The sequence below is a fragment of the Anastrepha obliqua genome, chromosome 3 (genome assembly GCF_027943255.1).
Source record: "Anastrepha obliqua isolate idAnaObli1 chromosome 3, idAnaObli1_1.0, whole genome shotgun sequence".
NCBI lineage: Eukaryota > Metazoa > Arthropoda > Insecta > Diptera > Tephritidae > Anastrepha > Anastrepha obliqua.
The window spans coordinates 82,049,132-82,069,140 of NC_072894.1; the positions used below are offsets into that span (position 1 = coordinate 82,049,132).

At 35.4% G+C, this 20,009-nt stretch overlaps 2 protein-coding genes across 6 annotated transcripts; one reads left to right on the forward strand and one right to left on the reverse strand.

Annotated features, from left to right (window-relative positions):
* LOC129241680 (polycomb group RING finger protein 3) lies at positions 1–2,996 on the forward strand. 2 transcript variants are annotated; one of them, XM_054878143.1, is made up of 5 exons: positions 6–104; positions 188–524; positions 583–735; positions 795–1,075; positions 2,712–2,996. In XM_054878143.1, the coding sequence occupies exons 2-5, from the start codon at positions 419–421 to the stop codon at positions 2,838–2,840; spliced, it is 669 nt and encodes a 222-aa protein (XP_054734118.1). In that variant the 5' UTR covers positions 6–104; positions 188–418; the 3' UTR covers positions 2,841–2,996. The 2 variants fall into 2 exon arrangements, with proteins under 2 accessions (XP_054734117.1, XP_054734118.1); XM_054878142.1 differs by having other exon boundaries at positions 1–524.
* Positions 2,997–6,510: 3,514 nt separating this feature from the next.
* LOC129240632 (female-specific protein transformer) lies at positions 6,511–18,350 on the reverse strand. 4 transcript variants are annotated; one of them, XM_054876553.1, is made up of 6 exons: positions 18,205–18,350; positions 18,073–18,153; positions 16,346–16,510; positions 12,083–12,246; positions 11,248–11,958; positions 6,511–7,318 (listed from the first exon to the last, which is right to left on the reverse strand). In XM_054876553.1, the coding sequence occupies exons 3-6, from the start codon at positions 16,482–16,484 to the stop codon at positions 7,079–7,081; spliced, it is 1,254 nt and encodes a 417-aa protein (XP_054732528.1). In that variant the 5' UTR covers positions 16,485–16,510; positions 18,073–18,153; positions 18,205–18,350; the 3' UTR covers positions 6,511–7,078. The 4 variants fall into 4 exon arrangements, with proteins under 4 accessions (XP_054732528.1, XP_054732532.1, XP_054732531.1 ...); XM_054876557.1 differs by lacking the exons at positions 16,346–16,510; positions 18,073–18,153 and adding exons at positions 12,312–12,778; positions 16,133–16,298 and having other exon boundaries at positions 18,158–18,348; XM_054876556.1 differs by lacking the exons at positions 16,346–16,510; positions 18,073–18,153 and adding exons at positions 12,312–12,903; positions 16,133–16,298 and having other exon boundaries at positions 18,158–18,348.
* Between the last annotated feature and the right edge of the window lie 1,659 nt (positions 18,351–20,009).

Genomic DNA, 20,009 nt, shown 5'->3' on the forward strand with positions numbered 1-20,009 from the left:
AAAATAATTGTAAACCCCGTGTTCGTGTCAATTTTTCGGTTTTCGCGTAATTATTTAATTTATTTATTTTTACAGTAACATAACCAATGTTTATTTTTATAAAGGTATTCGTTTATAGTTAGATTTCTCTAATAAAATTTATTGAGAACCAAGTGGTATGTGAATAAAAAATGCAATTGTTAAACAGAAATCTAGCATAATCATCTAAGGTGGATGAAATTATATGGGCTTTAGAGCGATCAATTGCAGCAGCGCTTGATATCAAAACACAATAATAGTGGCAAAATAAGGGGGTTCCAAACTCTTGCGTGAGTAATTTTGTCGTATAATTGAGGAGTTCGCGGCACAAGTGCAATGTTTACTAAGCTTCTGCAGTGTACCTGCGATCTTCATACTGCAGACAAGAGTAAAAAAAGTCATGGAGCGTCGTGTTAAGCTTAAGACTATAAACCCGCACATAACGTGCAAGATTTGCGGGGGTTACTTTATTGACGCTACAACTGTAACTGAGTGTCTACATACATGTAAGTTATAAAATGATTTCTTGAATATGAATTTCATAAATATTCTGTTCGGCCGTAGTTTGTAAAAGTTGTTTGGTTAAACATTTGGAAGAAAAGAAAACCTGCCCCACCTGTGACAATGTCATCCATCAGTCACATCCACTACAGTACATCAGCTTTGATCGAACCATGCAGGATATCGTTTATAAGCTAGTACCCAATCTTCAAGAAGGTTAGTTCTCAATAAACTTAACTCCAAAATGCATACAAATTCGTTCTCTTTTAATTTAGATGAAATGAGGCGAGAACGAGATTTTTACAAGAGTCGTAATATACCCTGCCCCAAGGATATGCCGCAAAATCATGAGGACGATGAAAAAATGTTGGAAGCACATGCAGAGTCCGATTTCCATCGCCTCGACGAGCAGGTGAACGTGAGCCTCGAGTGTATGAGCAATAATTTTAAAAATTTGCAACGCCGTTTTATTCGCTGCAGTTCGCAGGCGACCATAACTCATTTAAAAAAATTGGTTGCGAAAAAAATTTTAAACGGTATTGACAAGTACCGAGAGGTATGTATTTTGTCCATTGCATAGCCTGCCTCTTAATTAGTCTAAGAAATTTAATTTTTTCGAGGTTTTTAAGAAGAAATATTCGTAAAGTCACACCTACTAAGGGCGGGGGCGGTCTAGTCTGTAAACATGTTGCCTCCTTTTCTCATATAATTGTATTTCATGTTATTATTGTAATAGCGGTTAATCGTTGTTTGTACCAAACTGTAGGCACAGGAAACAAGCTGTTTCGATCGGGTGGTACTAGAGAGGCTATTTCGGGCAGGCGATTATTAATGAGAGTCTCACGAGTCAACACTGTTCGATAAACGGTTGTAACAGCATAAAACATTCCTGATACATTTTTGGCGAATACTGAAGAAAGTCATATACACTCAGCCCAAACCAACTTCATTTTACATTTATTGAGGGAGCTGGATTTGGATAAGATACTGAGATGAATATATATGTATTATATAATTGGCGCTTATATGCTCTTTGGGTATTTGGCCGAAATTCTCCTCCTATTTGTGGTGTGCGTCTTCATATTCCACAAATGGAGGAACATACAGTTTTAAGCCGACTCCAAAAGGCTCCGAAAGCTTTTTTAAGGAAGAAATACTTTCGGAGGTTTGCCATTGCCTGCCGAGGGGCGGTCGCTATTGAAAAAAACCTATCGTTCTTTTTATTATTTGGTTGTTGTTGTTGTTTTAAAAGCATAGGTAGCCCTGTCAGTGTAGGCCCAGGTTTGGTTAATTTGGTGTTTCGTGCCCGGCGCTTCGAACCCGTGCACTTTCGAATTGTAGTTACGCACCAACCTATTCGGCTACGGCGGCTGCCAAAAGATGTCAAGGTCGAATTGCAAACCTTCCCCTTTTCATTCATTCAACACAAATTTTTCTACATAAATTACAATACCTAAACAGTTTGCAACTCTAATTTTGTGGTTGATTATTATTTTACTATCGGAAAAAATTGCATCAACTCTTCGTATTTTTTAAACGCTAGAAGAGTTGGTAACCCGACTATAGTTGGACTTTCTAAAACATTAACGAGATCATTTAACATAACAAATGTTTGTAAAGATTCGGGTCTACCATTACGTCTTTAATTTAATGAGTAACATAAGCTTTTTTATTTTACTTTGCTGTTATTTTACCTGTGACCTTTTTAAAAGTCTTCAGTTTGCATTAAAATATCACATTTTGCACCTAATTTAATTAGTAAATAATATTTATTACTTATTTAATAGAACCTATAAAAAGATGAGGGAGGTTTGACGTATATTTTCTTTACCGATGGGTCCAAGAATGAAATAGGGTATAGAGTAGGATGGTACTTAAACGATAGTAATAAATATCACTATCCTATGGGGGAAATGGCAACTGTTTTCAAAACGGAAATTTTTGTCATCCTGAAAGTAGCCAAATGGATAATTGAGAGGAGATCGAGCAGACCGAATCGTTCTTAGGTATATTTCAGCAAAAATATCAATTAATTGAACTTAAAATGATGTTTTAAAAACAACAGCATCATGATGAAGAAACGTGTCATTGTGTTAAGATTACTTTAAGTTCAATTGTTGAAAATAAATATCAATATTCTGCAAATTAAAAAAAATCGAAAGTTATATGCAATGAATCATGTTTATTTTTAGATCGACATACTGTGCAATGAGGAATTGTTAGGCAAAGACCATACACTGAAGTTCGTTTATGTGACACGTTGGCGTTTTAGGGATCCGCCACTACGCTTACAATTCCGACCGCGTGTTGACCTGGTGTGAAAGCGTGTCCGAAACCGTGAAGCAGGAAGTCGAGGGAGAAATGATGTAAAGTGAAATCAAAAAAAAAAAAAACAAAAAAAAAACATTAAGCTTAGGAAAACAGAAACGCTAGTTTTGTAGTATGTTTAAAAATCGAAATGAAATCTCTCGGTAAGATAGATAAATCGAAATAAGTATTGTAATTATTTACAACTGAAGGTTAGAAGTTTAATGTATGCATGTACGTGAGAAAAACAGAAAGTGTAATAAAATTTAAAGTTCTGTGGTAAGCAGCAATGGTTACAGAATGCAGTTTTAACTGTAAAAACAAAATGACAAGTGACAACAAAAATAACTTAGGTTTTTTTTGGCATGGTAGTTTTCTTGTATTTGTGTTAATTGTAGTATACTAAAGTCTATAATTTAGATTGAAATAACCATGTTTCTCAAAATATTCGTTTGTCTAACTAAATAAATGAACTCGAGAAAGAAATGTATACCAATGAGAATGCAACGTTTAACATGCAAGTCCATCAAAAAAGGGGCAACAATTTGCATCTTCCTACTTTTCAATTAATGTTCTCATTTTTTAATTTTAACTTGTAATAAGTAATTTGTAGTATGCAATTTAACTCTATATATTTTATTATTTTGTCGGATCAGATTTTTTTTTTTTTTTTTTTTTTTTTTTTTTTTTTTCAAATCAAAAGTTCAAATATACCGTCTTACAACCTATTTTATTTATTTATTTTACCTTATTCTATGCTCTTATACATATTTACAATTTTATCACTTTGTATTTTTCTCAAAACGTTTAAAAAATATCAAATAGAGAAAAATTGTTTTATCTATCTATATATATTTGTAAATAAAAGAACATTAAATCTTAAAATCACTACTTAAATAAATGTTTGAATCAAACAAAAAATAAAAGACACGTATAGACGCAGTAGCGAGTTATATAATATTTTTGCCTGGGGGGAAAAAACAAGCAAGTAAGAAGTTGATTTCGTAGATGATAAAGTGGTTAACCTCCAGATATGAGTTGATGTCATGAATTTTCAACATAGCATAGTCATACTGCCGACATTATAGCCACATTGCAAGGAGATCCGAAGTGCAACTAGTGGGCATGTTTTGCCGACGACATTATAGCTTTCAGCGCTGTGGTCTGCAATACGCTCCTTGTTGTAACAACATAAAAAATTACCATATATTTTTAGTAAATATAGCTGAAGTGATAGTCCTTGACCAGATATAAATACGAGTCATTCCGAGGACGAGGACGTTTCCACGTTACCGAAACGACCCGGATTTATATCCGGCAAAGGACTGTCACTCCAGCAGCATACCCCGTATGTAAGTATGGGGAATGTTTATGCTGCTACAACAACAACCGAGTCGTTCCGGTACCGTAGGACTGACTGTTGTGGAAAAGCTCATGCCCCCTTAATCAAAAAGTTCCCGGAATATATTCAGAAAATTCAAAATACAAGTTCATTCCTGACATTATTGCCTTCAAAGTACTCCCGATCAACTGCAACGCACTTATGCCAGGGTTTGGTCCAGCTCCCGAAACATTCCTCCAACTCTATTTTCGGTATAGCCATCTTCCATTTTCCCATTACTTTCTTTTGACTGTTAAAACGCGTTTTCCCGCAGCGGATAATGATGGCACAGTGCGGTAGTGTAAAATCCACGAGTTGTTTTCCCATAAATCCTTTCTTTTCTGTCGTAGCGCCCAAAATCGTTGTAATCTATAATATATTTCTAAGGATCTCGCACCATTGAATCCATTTTTAGCGCAAAATTCAATACAAACTCCTTGTTGGATATTCAATCTGTGAAAAATCAAAAATACATGCAGATGTAGATTTACTCAAGACGGCGTAACTTTTACAAATGTCAAGCAATGGCGATACAATTTTGGTAGCAATGTCACTCACAGATGTGATAACCTAAAAAAAAAACATAACTCAAATCAGTTCACTTACAGCGACCCCGTTATTCCGGAAACTTTGGTGGTGTGGTATTGCCTATCGTTCAAGCGCTTTCTGATCTGCTTTCAAGAAGAATTTATTTGATATTATGAGCTTACGATCATTGCTCAATTGACTTTTGTTGTGGACAGTATTTCGATGTGGTACCGAGATTTGGACGGTCCGCAGATAAAGAGTTTTCCAATAACAGGTGTTACAGGTGAATGGATTACGCTATCGAGAGATGATTAAAAATTTTTTATGGCCGAAATTGGATGGTATTGATCTGGGCAACGTTTATTTTCAACAAGACGACGCTACGTACCACACAAGCAACGAAACCATTGATCTTTTACGGGAAAAGTTTCCGGACCGTGTTATCTCCCGAAGAGCTGATCATAATTGGCGACCGAGATATTGTGATTTAACACCTTGTGACTTTTTCCTTTGGCGCCACGTGAAAGAGAAGGTCTACGCCAACAGCCCAGGATCGATTCAAGATCTCAAAGATGAAATCGTGAGGCTATTGAGGACATAGGGCAGCCACTTTGCAATTCGGTTATGGAAAATTTTATGAAAAGGATATTGTCCTGTAAGCGTGGTTGTGGTGGTCATTTGCCTGATGTTATTTTCCAATATTAACGGCATACCATCCTCTTTATAATGAAATAAACATCTGTCATTTATTAAAAAAAATAACATTTTTCTTTGAATATCAAAATAACACCTCTTATTGAAAAACTCTTTATTTCCTTTTCTTGCCATTTTCGTGATATCAATTCGCCACTGCTGGATCAGCCGTGACCGCAATTTGAGTGATATTCCACAACCAGAGCTTAACATTATAGGTCGAATGCTTGGGGTCATTATCATGTTGAAACCAGCAATCATCACCAAGCTCCAACTGTTGAGCGCTTTGCATGATGCTAGTATTTAAAATATTTAAATAAGAAAATTTATCCATTGTTGATTCTATAAAAACAAGTTTGCCAACTCCTTGCGCCGCCAGACACCCTCAGAAAATCACACCTCCCCTGCCATGCTTCACAGTTGGTACAAGGTTTTCCTTTTCGAGAGCAGTACCGCTCTTACGCCACACTAGATTTCTTCCTTTAATGGCAAATATACAATATTTGATTTCATCCTAAAATAGAACGTTTGCAAAATCCATGCGTTGTTGTAGTAGTATAAACTTTCCCCATATATATATGGGGAATGCTGCTGAAGTGACAGTCCTTGACCGGATATAAATCGGGGTGGTTCCGGTAACGTAGAACCGACTGTCGTGGGAACGCGATATTTTCTGTTGATTTCGGATAAGTACGGTTTTCTAAGTGCTACACGTCCGCGATACACATATTTTACACATATATTTACGAAATGTTTTTACATATTTGAGAAGCCGTAATTCAGGGATTATATTTCACTGATTGCAATATGGTTCGTTTTTCACGTACGGTCAGTTTGCTAGGTGGACCAGAACATGGCTGCCACAACTGAACCAGTTGTATGTGTGTTTGCACGACATTCTGCAACACGAATTTCCTTAGTTTTGAGGGTCATCACTACGTCTTGTACACAAAAACTTTAAAATAATTCTAAAGTAATGTAGTCACAGCAAAATCAAATAAAACCGTTATTGGGTATGAATATGCCACTGCATACTGCGGGGAGTTTTTGTTTTCAGCTGTACGGAATCTTTTTCTGCTTCGTTAGAGTGAAGTTTTTTTATTTTGTAAAATTTAATTTTAAAAAATGTACTTAGGAAAAAATGTATAAAAATTGTAGAAAATTACCGACTAAACATTTCTCATAAAAGTTTAAAATGTTTTAGTTTTTTTTACAAAGAATTTCTTAATATGTTGCTTTCATTTCTTTGTGTACGGATACTTTTTCTGGCAAGTGTATAGTATTTGCTCAATTTTTATTAACCTAAAGGAAATTCGATAGCGAAAAAAACCAGAATTTGTTTTAAATTTAATTTTACTTCTAATTAATAAAAATTTGCGTACATATATAAAGAATAAATTATTTCGACCAATCGTAAGTTACACTGTTCCCTGATAATACATTGGTTTTACGTGAAAATTTACGTTTTACGTATTAAAAATTTCCCATAGTTGAACGGACAAATTGTTTTGCACAAAATATCATATGCAGCAAGCAAAGCTAATTTTTTGCCTATCCTCATCCTTTATCCTTTGTTTTAAGTTAATGTGCTGGATGTATTTATATGAAATGGCGTAAATTAAATTCTTTACAATATTTAACAGTCGCTTTTTAGGTATTTTTCGTACGAAACTTTGGTCGCCATGGACGAGATGCACCATATTGTGGAGGTAATCTAAATCCACGCACACCATAACGTAACGGCGGTGGATGAGGGCCATATGGTGGCAACGGCGGCCGCATTGGTGGCATAACAGCTGCTGGTAAAATGGTTGGTATGTGGTAGGCAGCGGGTGGACCATATCGTACTGGATGAGCCATGGGGGGATTCCATTGCGTTGGCCACGTTGGCTGCAGAAAAAGAGTTTCCAAAAATTAAAGTAGGAATTCATAAAATTGTATTTCTAATACACATTGGTATTGTAAGCAAGGTGATACTAATAAAAATAATTAAAGTTTGATAAGTATACAAACAATTAAGATTAACTAAATTAAATATAGCACTAAACATTTATAACAGTGGTCGCCAACCCGTCGATCGCGAGCTACCGGTAGCTCGCAAAGGCAATTCTGGTAGCTCGCGCTGCTCACGTTGCAAAAAATCCAAAAGTCTGAAAATCATACCAGTATTAGCAAATTTCAGAAATTTTCATAATAAATAGATAAACAGCGGCAACACTGCGGTAAGCGATTTCGCGCCGACAAACACGACGAGAAGTCGCGTCTCCGTTCTAGGATCGGCTGGAACCGATTAGCGTGTTCGAGAATTTTTTGGCTTAAGGTACTTGACCACCTTATAAGTTTCAAAAAATTAAATTTTTTTTTTTTTACATTTTTTCAATCCTTATACTTTTAAAAATCATCACCTGAAACTGTTTTTTTAAATTCGAATTCTAACAAAGTGAAATCAGTGAAAATGTGCAGGCGCATCCTGCACTCATTACTTGCTGACTCAGCGGAAAGAAAATAGCAAGTTTTAACTTTAAACGCGTTTTTCCAGAAATTACTTTTTTTCGAATGGCGGACACTTTATCTCCGAAACTGCTTAGCCGATTTTAATGATTTTGGTCTTGTTTTATTTGTTAAGATGTTTTGTATGCCAATTTACCACATTTTGCAAAAAAAAAGTTAATAAAGTATTGCTTTTTAAGCATAACATTGTGAAAAACAGGGGTGTTTTCTTAACTTTTTTTCAAACATCCGCCATTTTTTTATTATTTTTTTTTTTTGTCAGTTTGTGGTAAATTCTCACGCAAGGAACCTTCCTTTTGAAAATTTTGTTTCTCTCTTTTGTTTTAGAATTACCATTTCTAAGATTAACTGTCCGCCGCAAGACATGATTTTCTTCAGGCCTCGACTTTGGCGCCTCCTGGATATATGTTAAAAAAAGAAATTTTAATAAATCAATTTTTTTTTGTATTATATAAGCTCTAAATAAAAATTTAAAAAAAAATTTATTTTAATATATTATACAGAACATGAAAAAAAAATTATTGAATATGTTGTACTTTTTAGCTTTCCAAGGTGGTCAAGTACCTTAATATATACGCAATGCACGTCGACATTGCGCTCAGTTTACTACTGAACGTCATTATCAACGTTCTGCGTGGAGCGGTTGGGTTAGAGTTCGAAACATTATGGCAAGCAGTAGTAAGAAGGCGAAGACATACCATTTCCATTCGGAATGGGAAGAACAATACTTCTTCACAGAAGTTAAAGGCAAAAGTGTTTGTTTGTTATGTAATACATCTGTGTCAGTTCCTAAAAAAGGAAATATTGAGAGGCATCATAAAACTGTACATTCGAATTTTGAGAAGGTATTCCCGTTAAATTCTGCCACCAGAAAAGAAAAACTGAAACATTTAAAAATCCAGTTAATTGGACAACAGTCAATATTTTTGAAAACAGTCGACAAAAATAAGGCTGCAACTGAAGCCTCTTATCGTGTTTCCCAGATAATTGCACAAAAGAAAAAACCTTATGAAGACGGGGAAATCATAAAACAAGCATTTTTGGAAGCTGCAGATTCTTTATTCGCTAACTTTAGAAATAAAGACGAAATAGTGTCTGCTATAAAATCTATGCAACTTTCTGCTAATACAGTGATGAGGCGAGTAGAAGTAATGAGCAATGATATTTTTTTACAGTTAAGAAGTGACTTAATATAGATAACTGTATTTATTTTTCACTGCAACTGGATGAATCAACAGATGTAGTTGACACCTCACAGATGGCCATATTTGTCAGGATGGCTTTTAGTGATTTTACAATTAAAGAAGATCTTTTGAAGTTTATTCCACTCAAAGGACATACTACTGGGCTAGAGCTGTCTTCTCATTTAAAAAAATCTCATCTCTTCTGAGAAAATTCCAATATCAAAAATGGGAGGCCTGACAACTGACGGTGCTCCAGCTATGGTGGGTTGTGATAAGGGGCTCGTGGCGCTATGTCATAAGGATGAAAGTTTTCCACAATTTCTTAGTTACCACTGTATTATACATCAGCAAGCATTATGTGGAAATTTTTTCAAATTTGAACAACGTTATGAAACTGGTGGTGAAAATTGTGAACAAGATTAGAGCTCAAGCGTTACAAAGAAGATTATTTAAAACCTTGGCTGATGAAATTGACTGTCAATACGGAGAGCTACTTCCTCACTCTGAAGTGCGATGGTTAAGCAGAGGACGAGTGCTCAAACGTTTCAATGATGTCCTGCCTGCTATACTCTAATTTTGCAAAGAACGCGATAAACCGATTCCTGAGCTGGAAAATTCGACTTGGCTCAGAGATTTTGGTTTTCTTGTGGACATTACAGAGAAATTAAATGAGCTTAACTTGCAGCTTCAAGGCAGGGATAAAGAATTAGCGGAAATGATTTCTGATATAAATGCATTTATTACAAAACTTGAATTTTGGGAACAAAACCTAAAAAACCGCGATACTAAGCATTTTCCTATTCTTTCCGAAAAGATATCCAAAAATCTATTAGAGCCCTATGACAGTAAATATCATATGGAAATAGTTTCTAACTTGAAGGAAAACTTCAAAAATCGTTTCAAGAATTTCAGCAAAATTGCTTTAGTGACGCAATTTGTTGTTTCACCCTTCATGGACATTGATATAGAACAGTTTGCAACTTGTGTTATGAACAACTTTGGCGAAGACATTGCTGTGACAGAAATGGAACTGATTGCTTTTCAAAGTGACTTGACTTTAAAATCTTTAGGTTCAAATACAAAATGTATATGGACTTTAGTAAGTAAAGATAAGTACATATTCAGTTTTATGTCGTGTTGCGTTGAAAGTGAAAGCGTTATTCAGTTCAACTTATTTGTGTGAATCTTCTTTTTCCAATATGAAATTTATTAAAAATAAATACCGCAATCGGCTACTATTACTGTTTTGTTGTTTTTTAAGTCGCTTGTGATTTGCCATTATGACTGGAAAAAATTTTGTTACGATTGATAGGTGTGAACATGGATGTAGTTATGCATAAGTATAAGCACTATAAGTCATAAGTTTATTATATATAGAACGTATATTAGTAAAATAAATACATGTATTGTATGTCGAATATAACTGTGTATTATTTAATTTATGTTGGCTTGTGCAAGTAGCTCGCTGTTTATTTCAAAATCTTGAAAAGGTTGGCGACCACTTATTTATAAGGATATGTACATGCTATCAATTTCGACGATTTACTTTTCACGATTCTTGCTTTAATATTTAATAGAATAGTAGGTATTCTAGCAATTCATTTCTTATAAGTTATACATAACTAACTTATGATCTGTTCATTTATCTTTAGTTGTATTGATTCAGTAACTGTTAAAAAATATCTAGAACGCATGAATATACAATGAAAGCTAAAGTTCCGATGTAAACTTGTAGTGGCAGTGGCGTTTCCGTAAGCTAAGTGTTACATTTAGGTCGCGTTTTCTTACATGCATATAAAAAATATAACGTAAAATTTAATACATAGCTATATAAATAAATAATAATGAACAAATGTATACATATATATAAGTATAAGAATTATAACACTCGAACGTAGGCGTACTATATATGCGATTTGGAAGCTTTGAGGATAAAAATGTGAATTCTAAATCTACGCTACCAAAATGATCCGACTTTTTAATCAATGAAGAGCTATTATTCCAGCAACATCCTCCAAATATGGAGTATTTTGTATTGTTACAACAACAAAAACATTTCATCCAAACTTTAAGAGACTAAGATTTGTACAGTTACCAGCTAATGATTTATATAATTTTACTTACGTATGTATAATTCATAAAATCAGCAGGTACTGGTACTGGAATGGTTATTATCTGCGGTTGTGGCAAATTTCTTTGAGCCAACTCATCACTTGATGCTCCTCCATGCTCGCTATGGTAATTCTTATGTCGCTCATCATGCCTGCTTTGTTTCCGTGAACGTGTCAAACGATCACGGGACCGTCTAGGTGATCTTGAAGGTGAACGCCAATGCCTCTGTCGACGGTCACTTTTGCTTCGATCTTCCGATCTATGAGGATAACGCGAAGATGTCTTGTCGGAGCGTGATCCTCGATCTCGTCTACCAGTTTCGCCTATGTAGCGATCCGTTGAAACAGAACGACGGAGATTAGTATATTTTAAACGGTGCTCAAATTCTCGAGATTGGGAGCGAGACCGTGATTTCGAACGACTGCGCCTTTGACGTGACCTTGATGACAAGGGAGGCGAAGATGATGGTATTTTGGGTTTAGTTTCATATTTGCGCCGAAGTCTATCACGTTCTCTTGTCTCGTCTTGAAAATATGGCAGTTTTTCAGGTGTTCTTCGACGATGGTTAAATGGTGGTGACGAGTCGCAGCGAATTGTATGTTTTCCTTCATTAGTAGATTTTAATGGCTTGGTTCGTGGAGGCGATCTATTATTGGTACTAGTTGTGCAGTCATTATAGGGACCGGTATGGTACTTCCGATATCCTTCTGGACTGCTAGAATCCTTTGAATTTCAAACAAAAAAAATTGTTTTTAAAAAAAATTTCGAGTTATATAAATGATATGTTCAGCACGTTACGAATTACAATGAAACTTCAATTTGCGAAAAATGTTAATGGACTACGTACTGTCGAACTGAGACTTCCTTTTAGATATTGATTTGAAACGTCCTTAGCCCTGTTTTTACTTTCACTTATAAGATGGTTTTCTGTATGGGAGTCCGCAGCCTTAATAACGCTATTGGGGTTCACAACAATGTCATCACGTTGAAATAAAGGTTTCGAACCTTCACCTGTGGGCACGATGAATTTTTATATTAGTAGTATATAATTAATATCATTTGATTTGTATATCTACAATTTTCCATGCCATTTTTTGTTGAGTAATTTTATCTTATGCATTTCTTTCGTATTTGTGTACATACGTTTAATCATTGCAAAATTAATTTATTTGTTTTATGCTTGATTATGTGAATAAAAATAGCAACCCAAATGGTGCTGAAAAAATGAACTTTCAAAATGTTAAAGCTAGCTTTTGTTTGTTTGCTAATAATAAATCGAAGAAAGTAATTTTAAATAAAGCACTGTAGGTAGTCGAGAGTTAACTTTAAAAATGTCTTCATGTATTGATTTCGTTTATCAAGCATTATATTTATTTACATTGTTAAAAACGTTTGTGTTGATTGTTGTTCTCCTCAGGTGGCAAATGATGTTTATTTCCCCAACAGTTTCCCATTGTCGTTTGAGTTCATTTTGTTGTTGTTCCAGTATTCCCTTTAATAGTTTGTTGATTGAAGTTTTTAATTGCTTTGCTTATTCGACAAACTGTAAAATAAGTTCAGTTGGATATTTTAGCTAAAATATGGGTTGAACCCAATATAATCCCTGATTTCATCAGCTCTAAACTCACTCAAGTCAAGACTCCAGCAGAGACTTTAAATAAACGCTCCCTAGGTGAAAGATTAAGATATGAAAATAAGATGTATGAAGTTGTTTTAACAGTTTACAAAACCCTCACAAACAATTTAAATTAAATTTAATTATTGTAAGTAATAAACAATTTTTAGTGTTAAAATAATTATTGTATGATCGCTAACATTCGAAATTAAGTAAGCAAATAAAGAAGAAGAAAACCCTGCCAAGCCTGTGGTCATCAGTTGTCGGCATTTACCTCATAGAGTAAGAGTAGGGAGCAGACTCTTCTGGCAAAGATGGATGTAGAAGTTGAAAAGCAAGGGGAAAAGGACACTACTATGGCACCCCTTGCTTTACGTCATCTATTTGCAGATTTGATCTCGAATTGAGGAGAGAGTATCGGCCACATAGGGCTGAAGAGGTGGACCGCGAACTACCTGAGTGGTCGTCACTCGTCGGTAATATTTCGAGACCAAACCTCAAAACAGAGAAAAATAAAGCAAGGAGTACCGCAGGGTGGTGTCCTTTCACCCTTGCTTTTTAATTTCTATATTTCGAAACTCCCCCAGCCACCAGAGGGAGTCTCACTGGTCTCATATGCCGACGACTGCACGATAATGGCGTCGGGCAATGACATTGATGGCCTATGCTCAAAAGTAAACGACTACCTCGCCCGCCTTTCTCGCTTCTTCACTGCGAGAAACTTAAAACTTTCTCCCACTAAATCCACGGCGACCCTTTTCACCACCTGGACAAAGGAGGTCAAGCTGCCACTTCAGGTGCACGTCGATGATACCCCAATACCGACGGTAAACAACCCCAGAATTTTGGGAGTCACCTTTGACAGCTTGCTCTCCTTCTCAGTGCACACAACCGCTATTGCAACGAGAGTACAGAATCGCAACAAGGTCCTCAAGTCGCTTGCCGGCAGCACTTGGGGCAAAGACAAAGAAATGTTGCTGTCGACTTGAACTATGCCGCGCCTGTCTGGTCGCCTGGAACCAGTGATACGCAGTGGACGAAGCTTCAGACCTGCCAGAATACTGCCATCAGGACCGCGACAGGATGTCTCCTGATGTCCCCTATCCATCACTTACATGACGAGGCGCACATGCTCCCGGTTAAGGAGCACAACAAAATGCTCGGCAAGCAGTTTCTGCTTGGGTGTCACCGTAGGCCTCACCCATGCAGACACCTGCTCGAGCCTGAGCCACCTTCCACGCACATCATGAGATATTTCCTCAATTACGTGGACGAGATCCAGGACAAAACGGACAGACCACTCCAGGATCAGACAGTATACAGACAGGCAATTAGCGACATTCATCGGGAGACCCTTACCACCTTCCTAAGCTTCCGACCCCCGAATGCCGTTATCGGAGTCCAACCACCACCTATCGCAGACGAAGAGCTCCAGCTTCCCCGAGAGTCCCGCGCAATCTTGGCACAACTACGTTCTGGATATTGTAGCAGGTTAAACTCCTACCTATCCAGAATCGACCCCGACATACTAAACATATGTACAGCATGTGAAGGTACCCCGCACGACACTAACCACCTCTTCACATGCCCCATCAAACCCACTCATCTAACACCTCTCTCCCTCTGGACCGAAACTGTCAGTTTCCTGGGCCTACCGTTAGATGAGCTAGACGAAGACGACCGGTAATTTACACTACACTGACAGGGCGAAGATACTGCTACAACAACAACAACCACATAGGAAAACGTTTCCACCACAGTGGGTTCTACGTTACCGAAACGACCCGGATTTATATCCGGCCAAGGACTGTCACTCCAGCAGCAATCCCCGTATGTAAATATGGGGAATGTTAATGCTGCTACATCAACAACCACATAGAAAATTTGCGGTTTACCCAAGGTACATTGATATGGTCTCCAATTTGTCAAATTTTGTTTAACGTTAATTTTGTTTTCTATACAGTGTCAATCTTCTTTCTGCTTATAGATTTTAACATTCTCTGGACCAAAGTCAAAAACAAAATGCATTGCTCTTGTTGATGTGTGTCTTAGGACAACCTCTTCAGTCCCTGTGGGAGAGTGGTTTTTTCAATGTCAGCTACATCTTTTCAAGTTCATAATAAGAAAATAGATTGAATATGAAATTGAAAATGATATATTGAAATGAGAATGATTAAATTGAAATTGAGAAAATTAAGTTGCAAATGAGAAAATAGAATTCAAAATGAGAAAATATAAAATTGTATCGTATCATTGGCAAGCTTGAGTGCTTAAGATTCTGATAAGCGTTGAAGACACCAGCTACTAATCGGTTTTCACCTCTGATAAGAGCACCAACACCAGAGTGATTTCCTGCCAGGCAGCTCGTGACAGAGGGTATATATATGTACATTATATGGTATATTTTGTACATATTCTGCTATATTTTGATATTCTAAAGAATTATCCCTGTGGTCGATGTCTTCATCGAGTTATCATCTCAATCTTGCTCTGGAGTCCGTTAAAGTTGAATCTTAATGATTCTCGGAAGGGGTGTTACGTTTACAAGGTAAAGGACAAATGGGATTGTCTACGTTGCTTATGCTTATGGGATGAGAGAAAGAGGGTTATCTGCTCAGGTGAGCCCCGGAGAACCGCGAAGGGTACTTGAAATTGAAATTTGTATATATAAATCCTTTATAGATATAAACCTACAAGCACACATATATAATATGTAACGAAAGGTAAATTAATTACCAATCAATAGGCCGCAAATATGAGAATCCATTTGAAAATGCCATCGAAACGATTAAATATGCATAGTAATAATTTTTATTTCTCCATTATCTGTGCTAGCATTCCCATTCTTATTTTTGTGTGTGTTTTACTTATCTATCTCGCAATGCTTTCCTTCTCTGCCAAACTCAAGCAAGTTTTGCTACTTGGCAAATTATTAATTATTAAAGTACAGAAATGCCAGCAGTTTTAAATATATTGTGTGTGAAACTAAAACAGTTGAGATCAAGCTTCCGACATCCCAGTGGGTCGAAGTGGGTATATTTAGAGAGGCCAGGACACCGGCTCTCCTACGGTACCGGCCACGATTTACCCACAAAAATCGCATGCCCTCATTCCAAAGCCAACCCCATTAATTTTAATCTAGAGCAGGCTTCTAAGTAGCTCGAGTAAAATTGCACTGCATATTTCTGATACAGTTAATTATATTTCTCAAAAACCGACCTATTCTAGCACTGCTCGTCTTGATATAAATTCTTAGTTGGAGACTTATCTAATGGTACTCACTTAAGTTTATAAGATTCTTCTATTAGTATGTTGATTGTAGCCTAGTTTTGTCCAATCTGACGTCCACATCACTATCATTGATGAACGTTGATTGGTGTTTGCAAACGTGCATTTTTGTATCTTTTCACGCATATAAATTCAACCGAGTATGTTTTCGTCCTTATTGCTTAGTTTTATATGAATTTCATAAAATAAAATGCAGGTTACAATTACCAAATCTACGTTTAATAACCACTTCACTTGCATCGACACTGCGCTCTATAGCGTAAGGACCCTTCCGAATAGAACCAGTAGGCACACTTTGTTCAATCTGTATTTTTCTAGTTGCTGTCGACGCTTTGGGAATGCTCATGTTGACGGCTGTCTGTTTGGTTGCTTCAAACGACGGCTGAGCTTTCCTTTTCTACCACGATATATTTGCTTATAATGTCTAAATGCGTGGACCGAATTTAAAAATTATAACACGCAAATGTAGTCACTATATCAGCCTTTTGATTTATATTACTTTTTATAAATTAAAATTAAGAATTAATAGCAATATTTAACGTTAAAAATTCACCTTTTTTGCATAAGCTTGAAAAAATGCCCTATTACAGACGCTTATTTCACTTAAATACAAACACAGAAAAGTAACGAATTCACTTATAAACACTCTTTATTAATTGAATATTTGATTTAAAGCTATTTTCACTAAATAATACTACAAATTCTATTAGAATTTTATTATTACAAATGTTCTTCTAAACGTTTGTAATGCCGTGCAGAATAAATGTGAGGAGCGAACTGTCAAACGAACGATGAGAGAGAGAAGAACAAAGCGAAATAAGAAAAACCCAGCCAACCAAAAGGGAACACTTATTTTATTGTTATTTCTATTATTTATAGGGGCGCTTTTTTCTTTCAAATATACATATATATTACAAAAACAAATATTTTTACAAATACTGAAAATTTGGAATAAAAATCGCGCGATTTTTAGTCCAAATTTTCGCCTGCGGCGCTTTTTTGCTTTCAAATATACATACATATTACAAAAACAAAAATTTTTACAAATATTGAAAATTTGGAATAAAAATCGCGCGATTTTTAGTCGAAATTTTCGCCTGCGGCGCTTTTTTGCTTTCAAATATACATACATATTACAAAAACAAATATTTTTACAAATATTGAAAATTTGGAATAAAAATCGTGCGATTTTTAGTCCAAATTTTCGCCTGCGGCGCTTTTTTGCTTTCAAATATACATACATATTACAAAAACAAATATTTTTACAAATATTGAAAATTTGGAATAAAAATCGCGCGCATTTTTGCTTTCAAATATACATACATATTACAAAAACAAATATTTTTACAAATACTGAAAATTTGGAATAAAAATCGCGCGATTTTTAGTCCAAATTTTCGCCTGCGGCGCTTTTTTACTTTCAAATATACATACATATTACAAAAACAAATATTTTTACAAATACTGAAAATTTGGAATAAAAATCGCGCATTTTTTAGTCCAAATTTTCGCCTGCGGCGCTTTTTGCTTTCAAATATACGTATATATTACAAAAACAAATATTTTTACAAATACTGAAAATTTGGAATAAAAATCACCTAAATTTTCGCCATCGGCACTCATAACTTTTACGATAAAACATCATTTTCATAAGTGCTATGAATTATAAAACCTAAGTTAAATGCTTGCTGGGTTGTCGACTGCTGTATTCTCTTCTCTTCAACTGTATTTCAGTCCAAACTGCAAATGTGGTCGGAAAAAACCTAATTTTTAAACTTCTCCTGGGGGTTCTATAGGGACCCTAGGAGGTTGGGACTTTCACAGTTATAATGGTGTGACCTTGCTCTTTCTAATGGGCGTGGTGGGTGGTGCCACGCCCCCTCCCCCTCCGCCCCCCATTCAAATATATCGTGGTAGTAAAGGAAAGTTTTTCCCAAACGACTTCTGCGGTTTCACGGTTGCCCATAAAATTTTCGTAATACGTTGTTTGCAGGAAAATATTCCTAGGGTTATACCTACAGAGGCAATACTGCTGTTTCCGTGGCGCCGCAATTTAATGTTTTTACTTAAAAATATCGGGTGAAATTTACTAATTGCAAGCCGTACTTTAGAGATGACACAAAATTATTTCCAAATTATTAACAAGATGCAAAACTTTTTCACTTTGTTGAGAACGCACCCAGAAAATCGTTTCAATACTTGGCAGCATTGCCACCCCCTGAGTGATGAACAGCTGATGGTCGAAATGACGGGCTGCCAGAAGTAAGGCACCAAAGATAATTGACGAAAACAGTTCGTCTTTACGTTAATGGAAAAATGTCGCTATTTAAATATTTATAATTACAAAGTTGTTTTAATTAAATTCAATATAAACGTCATAAATTAAATTAAAATGAGTTTATAGAATTTTCCAATGTCTCTTATATTTTTCGGCGTCTACTTTTAATTCGTCTTGTGTACATATGTGACTACATTTTACAAACATGTAATTTTATTGATACATTATGTCTATAAACTTGTATAGGTATATAGTATGTAAATATTTTATCATTGAAAAGCGTAGGTAAGGAATTGAATTTGCATTTGAGATATTTTATAAACATACCACTGATAATTATTTTTAAGTTGGAAAAAATTAAAGGATATTTGCTTTAACTTATTCTGTTAGTTGTTAAATTTTTTCTTGTCTTCCACTTTTTTCGTTGCATTAAAAATTGCAATATTTTATGTATTTATATAGATTTATGTTTTTCGTGTTCATTATTTTATTAATATTATATTACTTTTGTATTTCAGTTTTGAATAATTTCATTTAAATATTAATTTTTTGTTTATGTGTTTTATACTGAATGTGCTTATTTTTGTTATATGTAGCTGTTTACGGATAATATAAGCTTACGGAGCAAATACTGAAACTGAAAGTACTAAATTTTTATTTAAAAAATACTCATTCAATGTTTCTTCCGGTGCAGCATTACTGATGAATGTTACAAAACATTTACATTTTTCAGCGCTCTCCCAAGAAAAAGAGTTTCACATCATGTTGTGGCTTCGAACTATCAAATTGAGGTGGGTTTATCACAAGTGATGGCATAGATGACATAGATATGAACAACGTCAAAATAACTTGTTTTGTTTATATTCATGTGCTTACATTGGTGTGATTAAATGTGTGTTTATGCGTTAACTGTGTATATTTTGAATAGTGAAAGAAAATTTCGAGTGAAATAATTTATAAATAAAATAAAGAAAAATGAAAAAGTATACATTGTGTTTAAAACAAGTAAAAAAGGTAAATGAACATTTTTTGGCGTTCCTGCTGAGGGACCGAAACGACAACTGTGGATCAATGCATGCCGAATGTAGCTTCGATGCAATGACGTGATATGTGTGGACCGATTTGTCTGGGTGGGTATTGCAAACATTTATTAATGCGGGTTCACAAGAATTGGGAATAATTTCATCTAGCGGTGGTTTATATACTGCTCCATTGAAGCTGGTTAACGGCTTTGAATTATCACCTCTTCTCATTTAGGGACCATATTCGCCTTCCGTTCGCCTTAGACCAAATTTTTTATTCTATCATTCTTGGACTTATGGTTATGGGCGTATTCAGCTCTGGCTTCTCATCTAGTTTGATTATAATACGTTCATATATGCATTAAATGTAAATCCACCAAATTAATCGACCCGTTTACATATGGCAGATTACCTGCAAAATTTACAATCAGCTGTCAATACTGCTTTGAGAGGTTTTTCTTCATAGAAATTATTTTGGTGGAATATTTCGGTGTTTTTGGTTTCTTCAATTATTATTAACGATATGAAAAAAATACAAGGAGAAGGAATAGCTAATTTAATTGCGCAATTA

Excerpts from the sequence above, each read along its gene's own strand:
- LOC129240632 (XM_054876553.1), bottom strand. The coding sequence starts at position 16,484 with ATGAGCATTCCCAAAGCGTCGACAGCAACTAGAAAAATACAGATTGAA. Across the intron at positions 12,247-16,345 it reads GGTTATTAAACGTAGATTTG|GTGAAGGTTCGAAACCTTTA; the intron begins GTAATTGTAACC and ends TCGTGCCCACAG. Across the intron at positions 7,319-11,247 it reads ATTTTATGAATTATACATAC|CCAACGTGGCCAACGCAATG; the intron begins GTAAGTAAAATT and ends CTTTTTCTGCAG.
- LOC129241680 (XM_054878142.1), top strand. The coding sequence starts at position 419 with ATGGAGCGTCGTGTTAAGCTTAAGACTATAAACCCGCACATAACGTGC. Across the intron at positions 525-582 it reads AACTGAGTGTCTACATACAT|TTTGTAAAAGTTGTTTGGTT; the intron begins GTAAGTTATAAA and ends GTTCGGCCGTAG. Across the intron at positions 1,076-2,711 it reads GTATTGACAAGTACCGAGAG|ATCGACATACTGTGCAATGA; the intron begins GTATGTATTTTG and ends GTTTATTTTTAG.